At 42.5% G+C, this 16,934-nt stretch overlaps 1 protein-coding gene across 5 annotated transcripts in view; it reads right to left on the bottom strand.

Moving 5' to 3' along the window:
* Window positions 1–467: 467 nt before the first annotated feature.
* oxr1a (oxidation resistance 1a) overlaps window positions 468–16,934 on the bottom strand; it is a 76,544-nt gene continuing 60,077 nt past the window's right edge. For 4 of the 5 annotated variants that reach the window (XM_080039980.1, XM_080039981.1, XM_080039984.1 and 1 more), the window contains 8 exons: window positions 13,374–13,539; window positions 10,876–11,041; window positions 7,681–7,761; window positions 6,206–6,331; window positions 4,444–4,596; window positions 4,227–4,322; window positions 3,383–3,456; window positions 468–2,610 (listed from right to left, as the gene is read on the bottom strand). In XM_080039980.1, coding sequence (XP_079896106.1) covers window positions 2,475–2,610; window positions 3,383–3,456; window positions 4,227–4,322; window positions 4,444–4,596; window positions 6,206–6,331; window positions 7,681–7,761; window positions 10,876–11,041; window positions 13,374–13,539 — 998 coding nt within the window. In that variant the 3' untranslated portion in view covers window positions 468–2,474. The remainder of the gene's footprint in view (window positions 2,611–3,382; window positions 3,457–4,226; window positions 4,323–4,443; window positions 4,597–6,205; window positions 6,332–7,680; window positions 7,762–10,875; window positions 11,042–13,373; window positions 13,540–16,934) is intronic. The other variant, XM_080039982.1, reaches the window with a different exon arrangement.

Below are 16,934 nucleotides of genomic sequence, written 5' to 3'. Positions count from 1 at the left end.
ATTGGACCCGTTTTTCTATTATTTAGTTTTATAATGCAATGTTTAATTCAATCATTTTAGATGGCTTTCAAAAAAGGTAACCTTTGAAAGTGCCCTGATTCCATATACCTGGGTTAAAATGGTTACAAGTGCACAACACAGGTAGTAACTCCTTTCAGACTGAGCCACTGATAACATGCCAACTCTACTAGGCCGCTGTCCATCGCCATGATTTTTCTGGACCCGAGTATTCAACGAGTGAAAGTTAGAAATGGGTGATGTTTGCCTGATGAAGGTCTAGTACCCAAACGTTGCCATTGAATACATTTATTTTTTCAAGTAAGACTGTTCTGGAATTTGCCGATTTTTGGGGGGATTTACTCTTCCTTCTCCTACGTGCATGCTTTAAGTAAAAGTGCAAAGTACCTTTTGTTTTAAAACAGAAAAAGAAACATCACATAATCAGTCGCATCCCAGGTTACAACAATTAGTTCAGCTTTATTGTTATTTATACATCACTGATACATTGTATTCTGGTGAGATAATTGGAAGAATTATCCATATTATTCTTTGTGACTCTCCACAAGGACACAAATACTGGTGTGGAAGACCAGAAAGGGGGGAAAGAAGAAAGCTCCTGGAGGGGGGTTGGGGGTTACGCAATGTACACACGTCCCTTGGCCCACCGGCCTGGGCCTGCATACCTACCTGGACTATACTGAGACTCACCTGACAGCCACATGAGGAGAGACACCGAGCCCCTGCTGCCAATGTTTAGCCACATTCAACCCCCCCTTCCTAACCTCAGGGTAATCCTCCTTTTAGACACAGAGCATTAGGGCATATCCTTATTGTTATTGGTAGCAGCAAGCTTTTCTACTAACAGTTAACATCTTAATGATCTAAACAAAAAAGTACTGTACAGCTACTGCTAAGAATATAGGAACCTGGCCTCAACGCTTTTACACCAGATTAAAGTGCTAGAAGCAACCCACCAATCCACACTTTTTATATATATATTTTATATAGCATTGTGTAATTATATATATATATATATATATATATATATATATATATATATATTTATATATTTGAACAAATCTACTATTTTAACATTAATTTACAGGGTAATATACATTATATCGTAACAGCTGAAATATCAGCACACATAGATCACTGTCACACTTAACAGCAAAATATATATGATTATATAACTCCATATAATCATATATACCGATATATAATTGTCATATATGCATGTAAAACAGTTAACCACGCCTCAGGCTTTTCAACTGATACCCAGAAAAGCATTGTGTATCAAGACGTGAAATCTTTACAAGTTTCTCTCTCTTGAAAGAGCCACAGGCGGCCTGAGGCGGCAAAAGGTGCCACGCCCTGCTGCAGGTATTTGAGGTCACAGGACAGTTATTTGCATAATCCACAAATCTATTGCAACACGTTTACTGTCTACAAACAGTACAGCCAGCGTCCCCCGCTAGAGAGGAGCCGGGTGGTAGCTGGACTCACACGTACACCCACTGAAACGGAACATTACGGCGATGGGTGATCTGATTAATAGCTATGTGCTTTCAGATGGTGTGCTATGACAGTGAACAACAGGAGGACTACAATACACAATACTCTATAGTTGAGCCTCAGAAACACAAACCCCAAAACTGAACTGTAAAAATAACCAAACACCTCCCCGCGCCCCGCCAGCAATTATTCCCTCTCTTCTCTGAGTTAAGTGTCATCGTATCCTGCTGCTAATATGACTTTAGTTTAGTGGTGTTTTACCTCAAATATATACCTTTGTTTTGACACTCCAGCATCACCTAAGAGTAATGGAATGTGTTCAGCTTTTTGTCTCCCTGTAACTGGGTCTCTCTCTCTCTCTCTCTCTCTCCGTCCAAGGCTGACAGCACAGTGAGTTAACATTCCTACTGAATGAAACCAGTTGTAGGGGTTCTGAGAGGGTCCTCCTTGAGGGTTCTGTAAAGTTCAGATTAAACAATCTGGATCAGTAGGGCAGCTCTCTCTCTCTCTCTCTCTCTCTCTTCTTTGCAGCAGAAGTCCCAAACCTCTGCCGCCATTATCTTCACCTCCTGGAGAGGGGGATTCCGAGTGGTCCTTTTCATCTTCAAGGTCTGACGGTCCCTTCCTTCTGATACCACCCTCATATTACCCAGCGTCGTCACTGCTTTACACACATCCCCTCCTCTACTCTGCAAAGACGCCGCACAAGGCTGTATAACAAGATACACACAAAGGTCATTTTTCACAAAGAAAAAAAAGCTCCGTAATAACTGCAGTAGTAACGCACAACAAGCATCCGATAGCTGGCTTTCCTTTAAGCCTTGGGGGGAGCCCCCGGTGATGTGCAGTTAGGTTTGGGACGTTGCCATTGTTTCTAAAGGAGGACGGACTCCTCCAATTTGCCCTCTTGTAGGACTTGTTTTTTTTGTTTTTTTTCCCCTTGTGGTGCAACTGTCCTGTTATTCAAAAGACCAGATCTCTATGTCCTGCACATAGAAATCCTCCTTCTTCGAGAGCATGGGGTTCCCAAATGTTTTACAGGAGTGACTCCGGCCGTGGTAGAGGTCTCCGTCCAGCCACAGGCCAAACTCGCCGCTAGAAGGAAAAGAGCAACAGCAATTTAAAGCAAAGAAACAAAACAAACTATTCCTCCAAGCAGCTACGTTCTCTAATGGATCTTTGTAGGTAAGCAATACCACTTATCTGCCTCTACAATAGCATTTGTTTATTTGGCGGCCAACCTTTAAACTATACTGCATCATCGCTAAGACTGTAAGGGCGCACTCACACTTGGCCAGGTTGATCGATGCCATGCTTAAGTGCGATTGCCCCCCTCCCTCCTTCCACGGCCTGCACCCACACTGCTCCTAAAGATCCGGGCCTAGGCATGACTGCTTCTTGCAAATACGTCACCACGTCTTAATAGGCGCAGGTTTGGATTTTGGAGCGTATTTGTATCCGATTGTTTTTGAATATTTTCATCCGGTCAAATTTGCAGCCAGCCAGTCCCCTTGCACAACGGACCAACGGAAACCCTTCAGCGACATTTTTTTAAATATCAGTTGCGGCCATGGAGGTATTGGGTCGTGGGGAACAGTTTCAAATATGTTGACACCAGGACCGCCGTCTATGTGCACGCTCGTGGCGGCTGGAACATTATCATCATTAACATACCAAAGCACACCTCTTCCAACCGTGCCAGGGCAACGGAAGTGAACCATGCTTGACTGCGGTACGTAGCGCACACACTGGTCAAAAGAACTAGCATATATCAATCTATCGTGTTGGGCATGGTAAGAATGCCAAGTGTAAGTGCACCCTTAGATCTCTGTTTTAGTGTGTGCAAAGAAAAGCAGCTTGGACCCACCTTCCTCCACCAAAAGCTAAGGAGTCCATATCTCCTTTCATGAAGAACATGTTGTCACCTGTCCATTTGTACACCTGTTGCAGACACAAAGGGAGCATATTTTAGATGATATAATGCATGGCATATTCACTGTTGACATGAATCTAATATTCATTCACCCTGATGAGAACCGGACACATGCAGATTACAGTTTACCTCAGTGGGAGGATCCAGAATTAACAATCTGCTTTTTCAGTTACGGGGTATTAGACACGACAGAGGGAAATGACCTCATCCACACATTGCTAAATACAACTGTCAATGTCAACTGTCTTTAATGCATAAACATACCCTGCAAGCCGTGCAGGATATGTCAGCAAGGCATGTCAGTCACTTTTTACAAAGCCACTACATTAGTTCATGTTAGTAGAAAACCCTGTGCTTTCAGTCCATTCATTGCAGTGTCCCTGAGAGGAATGTATTAACTGTAAATGCTCTCCACACCAAAACACTGAGTGCCCCTGATATGTTAAAGCTTTAAAGAATCTTTCAAAGACGAAATAAATACTGTATCATGTGGAAGGACAAATAGAGAATAAGAGACAGAAGAATGGAGAACAGCATGAGACTAACAAGCACATTCATAGTATATTGCATTACGCTCGATCCTAGGGCTGCACTTAATCATTTTTTTAATGGATTAAACCATTGATTTTCCCACAAGATTACATACTGTATAACTAATAATAAGTAAGACTGTTTATTCACAAAACCACACGTTCAAATGTACAGATTTGAATCGGAAATTTTGATTCAAATTTCATCACTGAAACCCAACTTCTTCAAAGTGAAGGAGGTGGTGTACCTCAAACTCTGGATTGAAGGCGAAGAGGAAGGTCTCTCCTGTGCCGTAAAAGCCCTCGCTGATTTTAAAGGGCTCGGACGCCAACGCGCCAAACACCTGGGGAATAAAACAACAACAGATGAGCACAGTACACTAGGGATACTCATGTGATTAAAGCAATACATCAGTCCAAACACATCACAGTGTTACTACTTCTACTACTCATGTGCAGCGTTACCTGGCCATCGCTGTCCTTAATAACCATGAGCACTGGTGTGTCCTGGCCCTGCATGGCTCTGTACAGAGACTTAATGCTCATGCCATGCTTTGACGTGCCAAAGGCCAGCGTCCAGGGGTAGCCTATGGTCCGCGGTGGGAGATTCTTGGCAAGCTGTAGATGGGAGGGGGCGGAGTAATAAAGAAAAAGGAAGGATGGAAGAGGAGAAAAAAAATGAGAGGGAGGAAATGAAACACAGAAAGGCCACAGCGACCAATGCTCAATTACATCTGCAGTGACCTTTTCACAGCGCCTGGTGTTTAAAGGAGAGTAACAGGGCTCCAAAAGCACAGAGCCGTCTCCAGAGAAAGAACGGTCCAGCATTCAGAGAGCCTGCTGCTGCTGACACTCTGCAAGGATTAACAGTGGTGCATGGGGGCAGAAGTGCAGCGCAGTGTGGGCTTCATTTCACCGGACGGATAAAACAGACACTTAAACCTAATAGTCCGCTTCCATGATGCACACAAGATAGGAGTTGGATACATTGTTTTGTTTTCGTAGATGTTTAGGATTGCGTTCACAAAGGCGAAACTCAAACTGACTTTAAATGACTTTAAAAAATAAGTTGTGCTAAGAAATGCCGTTCGTTAATTGGTCCTGTGATTTGTGCAGATGGGTTTCCCACCACTGCTCCAAGGTTCACTTGCAAGCTGCCCGAGACCAGCCCTTATAAGTGGGCCACATTTCAGTTCTTTAGTGCGCACCAGAGGACTCTGACTGCGCTCAAACCGACCCAAAACAAACTTGACCAGAGGGTTAAACGCTCCCGGGTCGGTTCTACCGCACTTAACAAGGCTGGTGTGAACGGGACCTTGAACGTGGTTTCCATGCGACACTTTTTTAACAGTACTTAGCACCATCTCCTCCGTATGGAACAAAGGCTTTTAAAAGTTCTGTTGGCTCCACAGTAATTCACTGGTCCCTTTGCTCTTTTTCTTGTAGATTCAGCACATCCTCCAGTGGTGTAATCAGCAGGCTATAAAGGAAGGCCGTAAGGAGAGATGAGGCCAGACTTGGCTCACCTCTGCTCTGCAGTGAGCTGTGAGCTCTGTCCTCAGGGTGATTAAAGGAAGTGGCGTACTGCCAATCTATTGGTCAATATGCCACTGGGGAGCTGTGTGTGAGTTTCTGTGTGTCTGTGAGGGATACACCACCACCTCAAGCATCATACTGTATGAGGCGTGTGACTCAGTCATGTCAGTTTGCTGTGTTTATCACAGGTGCACCGATTCCCTTTGATCATTCCTGAGATTTTAATCCAGGTTTTGTCTTTGAATCATTTACTTACATTCCATATCTATAATAATAATTCAACAATAATATCAAGGGTTTCTTTTTTCATGGTTTTTCAACATTAGTAAGGGTCCCCCAGGCCCCAGTGTGACTTGAGACTCCCAAATATGAAAAAAGCAACCCTCTCTCTTTACTCCATCCTTCTGAAACCATGTGTTGTTTTACATGCACTACATTTGAAAGTGAAATGACCAGCAAGTCCTCACTTTTTGCATGTTGTTTTTCAAGCAAACCGCATGACACAGACACTATACACAAGATGGAACACATCCATATAATGTCTAAGGCCAGTATACTTACACTTTATTTTCTATTTATCATAGACAAATCACATGGAAACACCAAAACAATAACACATTTGTCCATCTTTCAATACTTTCCATTAATGTTCCTATTTTGTTGGAGACACAATATGAAATATTGCCTGTACCTTCTCTATATGCTCGGCCTCCAGGAGATCACTGGGTTCTTTGAGGTTGGGCTTGAAGGTTTCAGGCTCCAGCTCTGTCTTGATGGTCGTGCCATGCGTGGAGTTAACTTCTTCCTTGGTGGTGATCTACAAGTAGAAAGAAATGTCAGACATACATCTACACTGACAAGCAGTTGTTTAACTTTCAGCTTCCATAAAGCACCGATAGTGGGTGGGTTCAGTTATAGCTATCGTCATCAATCTACATTTTGTTTACTGCAAAGACTGTTTATAAAAGATGTTTAACCACTAAACGAAGATTATTTCTTACACTAGGTGATGTATTGGAATCAGGCAAAGTGAAGGATCTAAAGTGATACATAATGGACACTACAAAGCAGAAAAAAGGTTGAACTAACAGCAGTAGGATAAAGCCGGGGGTGGCTGGGTAAACATGAAGTAGCTAACCTTTAATTCATAGCCTAACCTCTGCAAAAAAAAGCTCCCATTTTAAATCCAACAGTTTTCCTGACAAAATTATAAATGCAGAGTTTGCTGGTGGCAACACACTGATAAGCAAACAAATTGATGTGGTCAGCTGAATATCTTCCTGCCTCTCTCCAACACTAGATGATTAGGATTGCTTTGGCGGAGACCAGTGTCTGGGAGAGGAGAATGCAAAATGAATAGGTAATCAAGCCAATTAATAATTTGCACTGCACTGGTTTGACATTCTCCCAGACCAATGGACGGACTGTTTGGGGTTATTTATCTTTCTCGATAACAGAGGCTGATTGTGCTTTGCAACCACCACTGGTGGCTGGGATGCTCTCATGTTTCGGTTCTCATTTAAAATCGGGGCCTACCTGCATTGTCCTCCAAAATCATCATTCACCCTGTCAGGGGAGTCTAACAAACACACCACCCTCTGTATCCTTCAGTAGCTCTGACCACCTATTGCCCAGTCCTCATTTAAATATCCATGTGAGCATCGAATGTCTTTTTTCTTTATTTTTTTAGAGAAAAAAGGGGAATTCCTGCAGAAACAGCCATTTCTATGTGGCTTATATAAGATCTACATTTGTATTTACAGCCAGTAGAAACAGCTAAGTTATAGCTCACTTATAACCAGACTGATATAAGTGAAGCCCTGCAATCGTCATGACAACAAGTCTGAGGGGGAAAAGCTGACCCATGGAGATAAGGCTGCTGTCACGTGAGAACCTCTTCATGCCAACTTCTCTGTAATGAATTGATAAAAATATATTTTCAGCTGCTGAGTGGTCGTTACCAATTCATCTTGTATAGCATGTTTTGAAAGGTTCTTGTGAGCCCAAACACTCACGAAACCTACACAGCTCTTCTGAAAAGGTGCTATGCTACATCAGCAGCAGCTAAAGCCTATAAGGAAAAGCATGTTGGTGCAGGCAGCAGCAGGGCTGGGCAGAGCAGAGAGAGAGAGAGGGGGGGGGGGCAGACAGGGCTGGTCAGGGCACCTGGAGTCGTTTGCAGAGCGAGCGCAGATCTTCACTGTTTAGCGCATCGATCCGACGGTGGTACTCCGTCATAGACACTACCTGGTAGTACAAAGACAGGGACATGGTGGGAACATAAGACTCTAGATCCAGATCTCATCCCTGGCCATGGGAAGGAAAGGGTGATTTGTGCACTAGGTAGTGCAATTTCAGCAAATGTAACACTGCTCTTTATATAAAAAGGTGGATCTTCAATAGAATTTTGAAGAACTATAACAACGGCTTATATAAGGCCACTGTTAATTTTACTTTAGGTCTAGGCCATTTCGGAGCACTCAGTCGTTTTGCATGTTTGTGTAATATGTTTATTATAACCGCCATTAGATGCTTCAGTTGAACCAAGAATGAACCAAAGGACAGAAACAAAACTGCAGCAGGGAGACCTTTAGAACCTTTCTTCAAGATGCCTTAAAATACCTCTCAACAAGCTGTAACAAATACTTGGGCATTAGAAGGCTGATTTAAGACTCACACACAACAACTAGTCAAACAATATGCCAAGTCCATGAACAAGTGGCCACTCTCCATTTGTCTGGGAAAACAATTCACCAAACAACAACAACAACAGTCCAGAGTCAGACAGAGCAACACAATGACCCAGAGAGCGTGTTCACATTCCAACAAAGTTACACCCCACGCTGCTGCTGCATACTCCACTGAGAGCAGCTGCCTCTGTTCTGACACTGAATACACGTTGGTGTTTAGTAGTCCACTAAACGCCAACGTGTACAGGAGAGATATTTAAAGCCACATGCACGAGGTAAACAAACAAAACAAAACACAAATACCCTGCACACAGCCAAATTAACCAAAACATATTAAAATGCCTGGGTTCAGATGTCTTCATAACTTGCTTTGAATTGCTTCTGATCTTTTAATAACCTTGTTGGAGTTGATGTAAATAACTTTTGGGTAACAAGCTGCCTCTTCGCAGCTCTCAATAATGTAGCAGAGAGGCTAAACTAAAGCCTCATAAAAAATGAATGTGTACCTCACTTTACCCCCGGCTAAAGGTTTGGTGCATTTGCCCCCAGAGAAGGGGGGTTAGCTAGCAGCATGCTAGTCTGCTGTCTGAATTTACAATGTGAATCCAGTGCTTTATCCAAAAGGCATCAATGTCACGAACAAGGTCAACATTTGGGATGTGAACAGTGTTTACATAAAGCAAAAGCGGCCAATGCACGGTTTAACGAGCTTTGAACTCCACATGCTGTCTGTTTACTGATAAAGAGTGTCAGGTAATGTAAGGTTAAAGAAGCTGGTGAATGAAAATAACAGTAACACGTTCTACACTGGTGTAACAGTTACAGTGTAAACTTTTAGACATCCTTCAGAACCCCACGCGTGCTCTTTTTACGATGCCAGGAGCATAGACAACAGCTGAGAGCTGTACCATGACTGCCAAACAGTGGTCAAATAGTGGCCACTTTGTTCAACATTGGTCCATCAACTCTCCGGTCCGGCTAAACGGCTAGCAGGCTAGTTAGCGTCGCCAACGAGCTAGCATGGCTTGCTAACAACAAAAAGCAAGAGAAGATAACAAGAATGTACATCGAAAGAGAATAAAAACGTGAACCAATCACAAGAGACGTACACAGGTATACTTAGGAGTCAGCCGTCTCTCTTGGTCTTTCGCCCTCCTAGAAAACATGTCTTGCTCTCTGGGCGAGGTTTACATTTGGAAAGTCACATTACATTAACCATTAAGTTCTCCCGTGTAGCCCCGAGACAAGCAGACAGGGTGAGTATGAAGCCTGGCAGCCTGCTGAACTAAAATAGAAACATTTTATTCCCAATGGGGTCTCTTCGCAGAGTGACATCGCTGAAATCCAATCACAACACGGGACGGGAGGGAACTCGGCATCTCATTGGTTAAAGAAAAACGACGGCCCCGTCCCATCACCGGCAGGATTTAAAGATACAGTAACACAGCACTATCCCATCATTATAATCGCTATATATTTCGACAAATACATTCCCTTGAGTTACATAAGGGAATTCAAACTATTAGTAAGACAAACCTCTGTTTGTGGAGCACATCTATTTTGTTCATTAAAGTTAAATGCAATAAAACGGTTACTTAAAATTCATGTATGGTCATCGTTGGTCAACAGGACAAACACAAGCAGCAGGTTCCTATTCACTTATTCAAATGGAATGGGATCATGTAACCTCTGTTTACCAGAAGTCCGGGGACAAACACATCGGCCCACTTTGTTCCCTACATCATTCATTTACATTAAAATTTAAATCCAAGGCCAACGCTTCCGCTGTATCAGGTTCTTCATACAATGAACACATCCTTTTCATTAACAACAGGCTTCTTAACAATCTCACTTGACCAAAACCCATCCATCAGGCTGTGCGCTGTGCAGCAACGAGTACACCAACAGTGCTGCAAATCTTTAAACAGATGTCCCTCTTCTATGCTTCTGTGTATTACTTCTTCATTCTATAAATGTGCAACAACACTTTGAGAGGTCAGTTTGATAGGAAGTTTGAAAAGGAAGACAGCTTGAACCCACATCCGCCAGTGCAACACGACTTTCATGGATTCATAACCAGTTTAGTTGCTCACTGTTTACATTACTTGCATCTGTTAAGCAACTCAATGATGTTAGCCCAAATGCTGACTAACACCAGTGACAGTCACACAATGTGATGAAACTACAATACACTGACTTAAGAAGGATAGTAAACAATTACACAAACATGCAAAACACTTTGGTTGGAAGGTCAGAGAAGCGCATTTCCAAGCAAAGCAAGTGTTCACGCGACTGACATGTGATAGAAAGTTCACACACAAAAAAATTACCATCAAATCAAGCCTTATGCAGCGGTACATAGAAGTGCAAAAATACATAAGCAGAATACAAAACTTGACAATTACACAATTATGATGAATTAAAAAAAAAACAAGATCAGCACAAAACATTTGCACTATGCACTGCATAATGAAACAACAACAAATTGACAATTATTCAACACATTTTACAATTAACTTAACAATGAATACACCACATCAGATTCTGGTTGTTTCACAAGTTATGGATTAAACCATAGTGGAGAGCTATACTTAATCCATATCTGTGAGGCGTGAGACAACACAGCAGGTGCACTTGGTGGAGGGACCAGTTTTAGCGTTGTGGACCTTACCTCCCACTCCTTCACATTGAGGTCGGTGATGGGCTCGTCCTCAGCTGTTTCTGACACCTCGTTCTTCTTGACCACCATAAAGCCGGGCTCCTGTCCCATGCCCCTCACCCCCTCACCGTACATGTCCGGGCTCCACTGCATGAAGAACACATACAGGTGGTCGGACCTGGAGGAGGAAACGCAGGGAAAGCCATGAGGGAAAGAGACTTGATTCCTAAATACAGTAGAGAATGAATAATTAGCCATCATTACAGCCAAGCATAATTCTTTGCTCTGAAGTATCACAACCAGGACCAAAGACTTCAAGGTAAGATCCAAGTATCTACATTTTAATACTGAAAGTTTGACTTCACGTATAATCTAATTCAATTGTCCATAAAAAGTTGTGACAATTGTTTTAGTCAATTGGCATTGTGAGCCAAAAGTTTGGGGAATGATCCAATATTTCATGTGTTAAATAATTATCCGGCAGCCCTTATGGCTTTTCAACATAACACAACAGTTATCACTTTAAGTTAAAGTTTAAGTACATTTGAAAACAAATATTCTTATAATATACATAGTTAAACCTGCAAACATAGAAACACAACACTCGCATATAATTTTAGAACGCTGCTATGGCAAAAACTAAAGTTACTTAGTGCACCTTTAATGTTATACACAGTGGGTGATCAGTTTCCTCAAAACAAAGAAGTCTAGCAGTGATGATCAGAAGTCCCACTCTGGACCGTACCCCCCTTCATGCTGACCACTTCATGTAACAAAAAAGGAAGCCTTTTCATGTCGACCATGTAAACAGTTATGGGGTATGATGGGATAACATGGCATTACTCATAAAAAAGTTACAAACAAATACAGAACACAGTTGTTTGTAGTTGTTGTTGTCGCACACTGCTGTGGCTGGCCTGTAGACATGAGCGAGCTGTGGCAGACTCAGTAGGTTGAGCTGTACTCAGTGTGTCATGGCTGTGTATGGCTCTTTCAATAGCCTCCCCTTTCTTCCCCACACCAGCGCCGGGACACTTAAAGACGCATCATGTGGATCGCCTCCCATCTAGGTCAAGCTACCGGGAGTCTAGCAAGTCACAGCAAAAAAAAAAAGCCCCTGTGTGTTGCCACTTTTTTCGAAACAGCTTTTGATCACTAGCCTCCCACACACATTAGCCCGCTTGAAGCACCGAGAGAGATAAGTTGAAAATAATGAGTAGTACCGTGGACCAGCCCCGTCTTTAAGTACTAGCTTTGAATCTTGGCCATGTCCCTGGGCTATCATGCCCCAAGAGTAGCAGCCAAGCATCACAGCACACTTGTTTGTCAGGTGTGGAAAATGTTGTAGCGTAGCAACCGGTGGATGAAAACAACACATCAAGACCTCTGAAGTGCGAAATGAAGTGAGGGGGTGGGGATTACTGTGGCCATTAAGACACTCAACACATCACATTTCCAAGGAGCATTCTTGGCACCATGACTAACTAAAAAAGGACGCAACGGTTTGTTTGATTCAAATGAGATTAGCAGCTTGAGAGAGCTTCATGTGTGTTACTGCTGTACACATTCTGTGAAAGTCAAGGTTGCTCCAATAACTGATCAGATCCACACCATGAATAATATTTCCATTTCTGTCTCCTCGTCTCTAAGAAGATACAACAGATGAAGTGCCACCACTAAGCAGCTGATAGAGACCATGCCTTTGTCATGTCCAATCAATTCCAGATTTTGCTAAAATGAATGGCCTTCTTTTTGAGAAAATTGACTTATTTAATTAAACTATTGCCACAATTGGGATTAATTCCCTACATAAACATGTTAGGCAATTTGTGTGGAAGCACATATTTTTTTGGTAATGTGTCTCCATGTGTTAAGAGCTCTAATGTAATTATGTCTTTCACTGACTTGGCAACCGCACATCCAGACGGAGCGATATGACTTGGGAAAAAACACAAACAAGCCAAGGCTATTTCCAGTTGATATGAAACATTCATGAAAAGTCCATGGACACTTTGTGGGTGAAACACATTCTCTGGACACAAAAACAGGAGCTTTTGAAAAGCCATGCAGAGAACTGCTTTACCATGGCCTTACTGTTGCATGGCTGGTGTGTGTGCCCCAGTGCAGGTATAAAGTATGTGTGTGCGTGTACGTTTCCCTGCAGAGTGAATGAATAATAAATAATTTTGCTGTCTGGCAGTGGCAGCACAGGGGAGATGGGCAGGAGCCGCAGTGGGAGTCAGACCTGACAAAGAATGCATATTTGATTGGTTTTCAAATATTAAAAAGGGACTGGAGGGGTGCTGACTATTGTGGTGTGTTAGAATGTGTCTGGATGGAATGAGGTTGAATCCGTGCAGCCTTTCTGCGTTGAAAACAAAGTATGCTACACTGCAAGTGAACTGATCAGCCTCTTTGTCAGAAGACTGCTGTATCATGCAATGTCCTTTTGCTTGTATTCAGATGTGTTCTGCCATGAGGTGGTGGGAGTTGTAGTTCGTGGTACTGACCTGTCCTGCGGCACAGCAAACCAGTACTCGTGCTTCTTGCCCTGCTGAGCGTACTGCTGCATGGAGGCGCTGGCGTTGGACACAAAGGTCTTCTTCATGGGCTTCCCAACCCGCAGACACAGGAACTTGTGGGTGCGGTGCTTGTGCCTCACCGCAGACCCTGTACCTGTGAGAGGAATTCACCACATGGTCAACATTAGGCAAGGCAAGGCAAGGCAATTTTATTTATAGAGCACATTTCAGGCACAGGGCCACTCAAGGTGCTTCACAGGGTTAAAATCTACGGAGCCCCTAAAGGGACATGGAGGAAAAAAAAAATTTTGGTAAAAAAAAAAAAAAAAAAAAAAATCAAACTCGAGATCTTGACTTCAAACTCGAGATCTCGAGTTCAAACTCGAGATCTCGAGTTTGAAGTCAAGATCTCGAGTTTAAAGTCAAGATCTCGAGTTCAAAGTCGAGATCTCGACTTTGCCTTCAAACCTCTCTCACCGTCACCAATGGTCCATGCATCAAAGGCATATCAATTAATTTATGGGAAACCACACAATAGTGTCATGGAGGAGTACTTGGAGCATTCTTTTCTCACACTAACACCAAACTACAACCTATTTGGCCTAAATCTAACGTTTATTATGCACATTGGAGAGAAAAGTGACAATGATTCACTTCATTTTGGCGCACCATGGACCGAGAGCGGAGGTCTAATTGTCAACACACACACACACACACACACACACACACACACACACACACACACACACACACACACAATATGTAGACGGTATACATTTGACTATATCAAAACGTGAACGTTTCCAAGACACAATGCCGCCTACACTTGAGGAGAACTCTGTTTGGCTGTATTGGCTGGTCTGATGAAGGCTATTATGAGTCGCAAAGAGTAATTTGCACCGGATTAGACTATGTCCGCGTTCTCCAGTGACTCCATATGATCGGATCTTGAAGCACTCACAATAGTGCAGGCAAAATATGAAATTCAATTGGATTATGCGAACTTTCTATTTTTCTTCACTTGGAGAGAGAAAAAGCGCTGTTCCCGTGCGCTCTGGCAGCACTACACCTGTGCCCGGCGTGAGCCTCAAACTGCGTCTTAATAGAAAAGATAACTGCAGGTCATATGACAAAACTAGCGATCGGACTAGGTTAGTAAAGCCTAATTAAGCCTTTCCCAGGAAGGGATCGTGTGTGAATAAAACACAGTCTGGACTGGCGTATTTTTAATAGCCTATAGCAGAACTTCCTTTGCTGTGCGCTGGGGAGAAACAGACACGCTGGTAACTATTCTGCTCCAGATCTGCACATTGGACAGCGCCACGCGATCCTCACAGTTTTGCTGCTGTTTAGTTAAAATTTGTGATTTTTTGGGTGCAATAGATGAATAACATGTGCCGTCGGGTGAAGCCTCTTATCTCTCTCGACCGTGTGCGAGGCAAAACAAATCAGGCGCTGTTTCTCCCCAGCGCACAGCAGAGGAATTTCTGCTATAATTAGAAATCACCAGTGCAGACTCTCCTCAAACTATTAGTTTAATTTAGTTTTTATAATCAGCGATCGATTGTTTCATTTGTACACAGAGACAAACATGTAGGCATGTAGCGGTGTGGCACATTTACGCATGAAAGCTTCCCTCAGAACGGAAGAGAAAAAAATTAGCTTTTTTATTTAATTATTATTATTGTAGTCCAGACTGTGTTTTATTCACACACGATCCCTTCCTGGGAAAGGCTGAAAGTGTGAATGAGGCTTTACTAACTTAGTCCAATCGCTAGTTTTGTCATATGACCTGCAGTTATCTTTTCTATTAAGACACAGTTTGAGGCTCAAGGCGGGCACAGCTGGTGTAGTGCCAGAGCGCACAGGAACAGCGCTTTTTCTCTCTCCAAGTGAGGAAAAATAGAAAGTTCGCATAATCCGGTTGAATTTCATATTTTGCCTGCACTATTGTGAGTGCTTCAAGATCCGATCATATGGAGTCACTGGAGAACGCGGACATAGTCTAATCCGGTGCAAATTATAGCCTTCATCAGACCAGCCAATAAAACAGAGTTCTCCTCAGGTGTAGTGTAGGCGGCATTGTGTCTTGGAAACGTTCACGTTTTGATATAGTCAAATGTATACCGTCTACATATTGTGTGTGTGTGTGTGTGTGTGTGTGTGTGTGTGTGTGTGTGTGTGTGTGTGTGTGTGTGTGTGTGTGTGTGTGTGTGTGTGTGTGTGTTGACAATTAGACCTCCGCTCTCGGTCCATGGTGCGCCAAAATGAAGTGAATCATTGTCACTTTTCTCTCCAATGTGCATAATAAACGTTAGATTTAGGCCAAATAGGTTGTAGTTTGGTGTTAGTGTGAGAAAAGAATGCTCCAAGTACTCCTCCATGACACTATTGTGTGGTTTCCCATAAATTAATTGATATGCCTTTGATGCATGGACCATTGGTGACGGTGAGAGAGGTTTGAAGGCAAAGTCGAGATCTCGACTTTGAACTCGAGATCTTGACTTCAAACTCGAGATCTCGAGTTTGAACTCGAGATCTCGAGTTTGAAGTCAAGATCTCGAGTTTGATTTTTTTTTTTTTTTTTTTTTTTTTTTACCAAAATTTTTTTTTTCCTCCATGTCCCTTTAGGGGCTCCGTAAAAATCAAATAAAGAATACAAAAAAAAAAAAAAAAAAAAAAAAAAAAAGCATAAAAAACTGTCATGTTATGGCTTAACAGCTAGCAAGTATGATACCAGCACTATTATATCTGTATACGCTATGATAACATGAAGCTACAGCCAGCTGTTGTGTGTGTTAGCTTCGGACAGGGTCGGGCTAGCTGTCCCCTCCACCCATTTCCAGTCTTTGTGCTAAGCTAGGCTAACCAGCTGCTCGTTATATTGTTACATTTTACAAACGGATATTAGAGTGGTATAATCTTCTCATCTGATTCTCGCAATAAAGAAAAAAAAGCACATAATTAAAAAGAATTAATTAAAAAAATCAGGCGAGTCTGTCATTTAAAAACATACACTCTTCTTGATTTTATTTGTGTGACCTAGTTTTCTAGCTTCTGTTCACTTCAGCTACTTCAGCTGGCATTAGTCATTGGGGTAATAGAAACACAACTGATGAGAGAAATAAATGGAGTAACACACTATAATTGACAGTGGCACTGATTCTTCTGCACCATAGTACATTATCAATGGCCTATTATAAAAGGTCACAGCCCTAGCCTCACAGCTAACAATATGTGCCAGTGACATTACAGAGGCATAACAGCTCCTGGCTGGGCATCTCACCCTAACTAGCAATAGTTGACAGACAAAATAATAGTAATTTGCTCAGACAGCACGGCGCAGTGGGACAAATTCAATTTTAAAAATGCATTAATTCCGTGTTAATGCAGCCTGTTTTTGAAGTTGCTGCTGTTAATCGTGTGGGCTGTGCTAATGTGCACAGAATAATGGGCAGCCCTGCTGAGATGCCCCATGAATTAGAGCTGTTTTTGCAGCACAGCTCTCTGTGTGACAATAATTGCCAGGTTGAAAATGGTTTATTTCTC

This window comes from Ammodytes marinus (genome assembly GCF_949987685.1).
Source record: "Ammodytes marinus genome assembly, chromosome: 13".
Classification (NCBI taxonomy): domain Eukaryota; kingdom Metazoa; phylum Chordata; class Actinopteri; order Uranoscopiformes; family Ammodytidae; genus Ammodytes; species Ammodytes marinus.
This window is presented reverse-complemented; position numbering and strand designations above follow the sequence as displayed.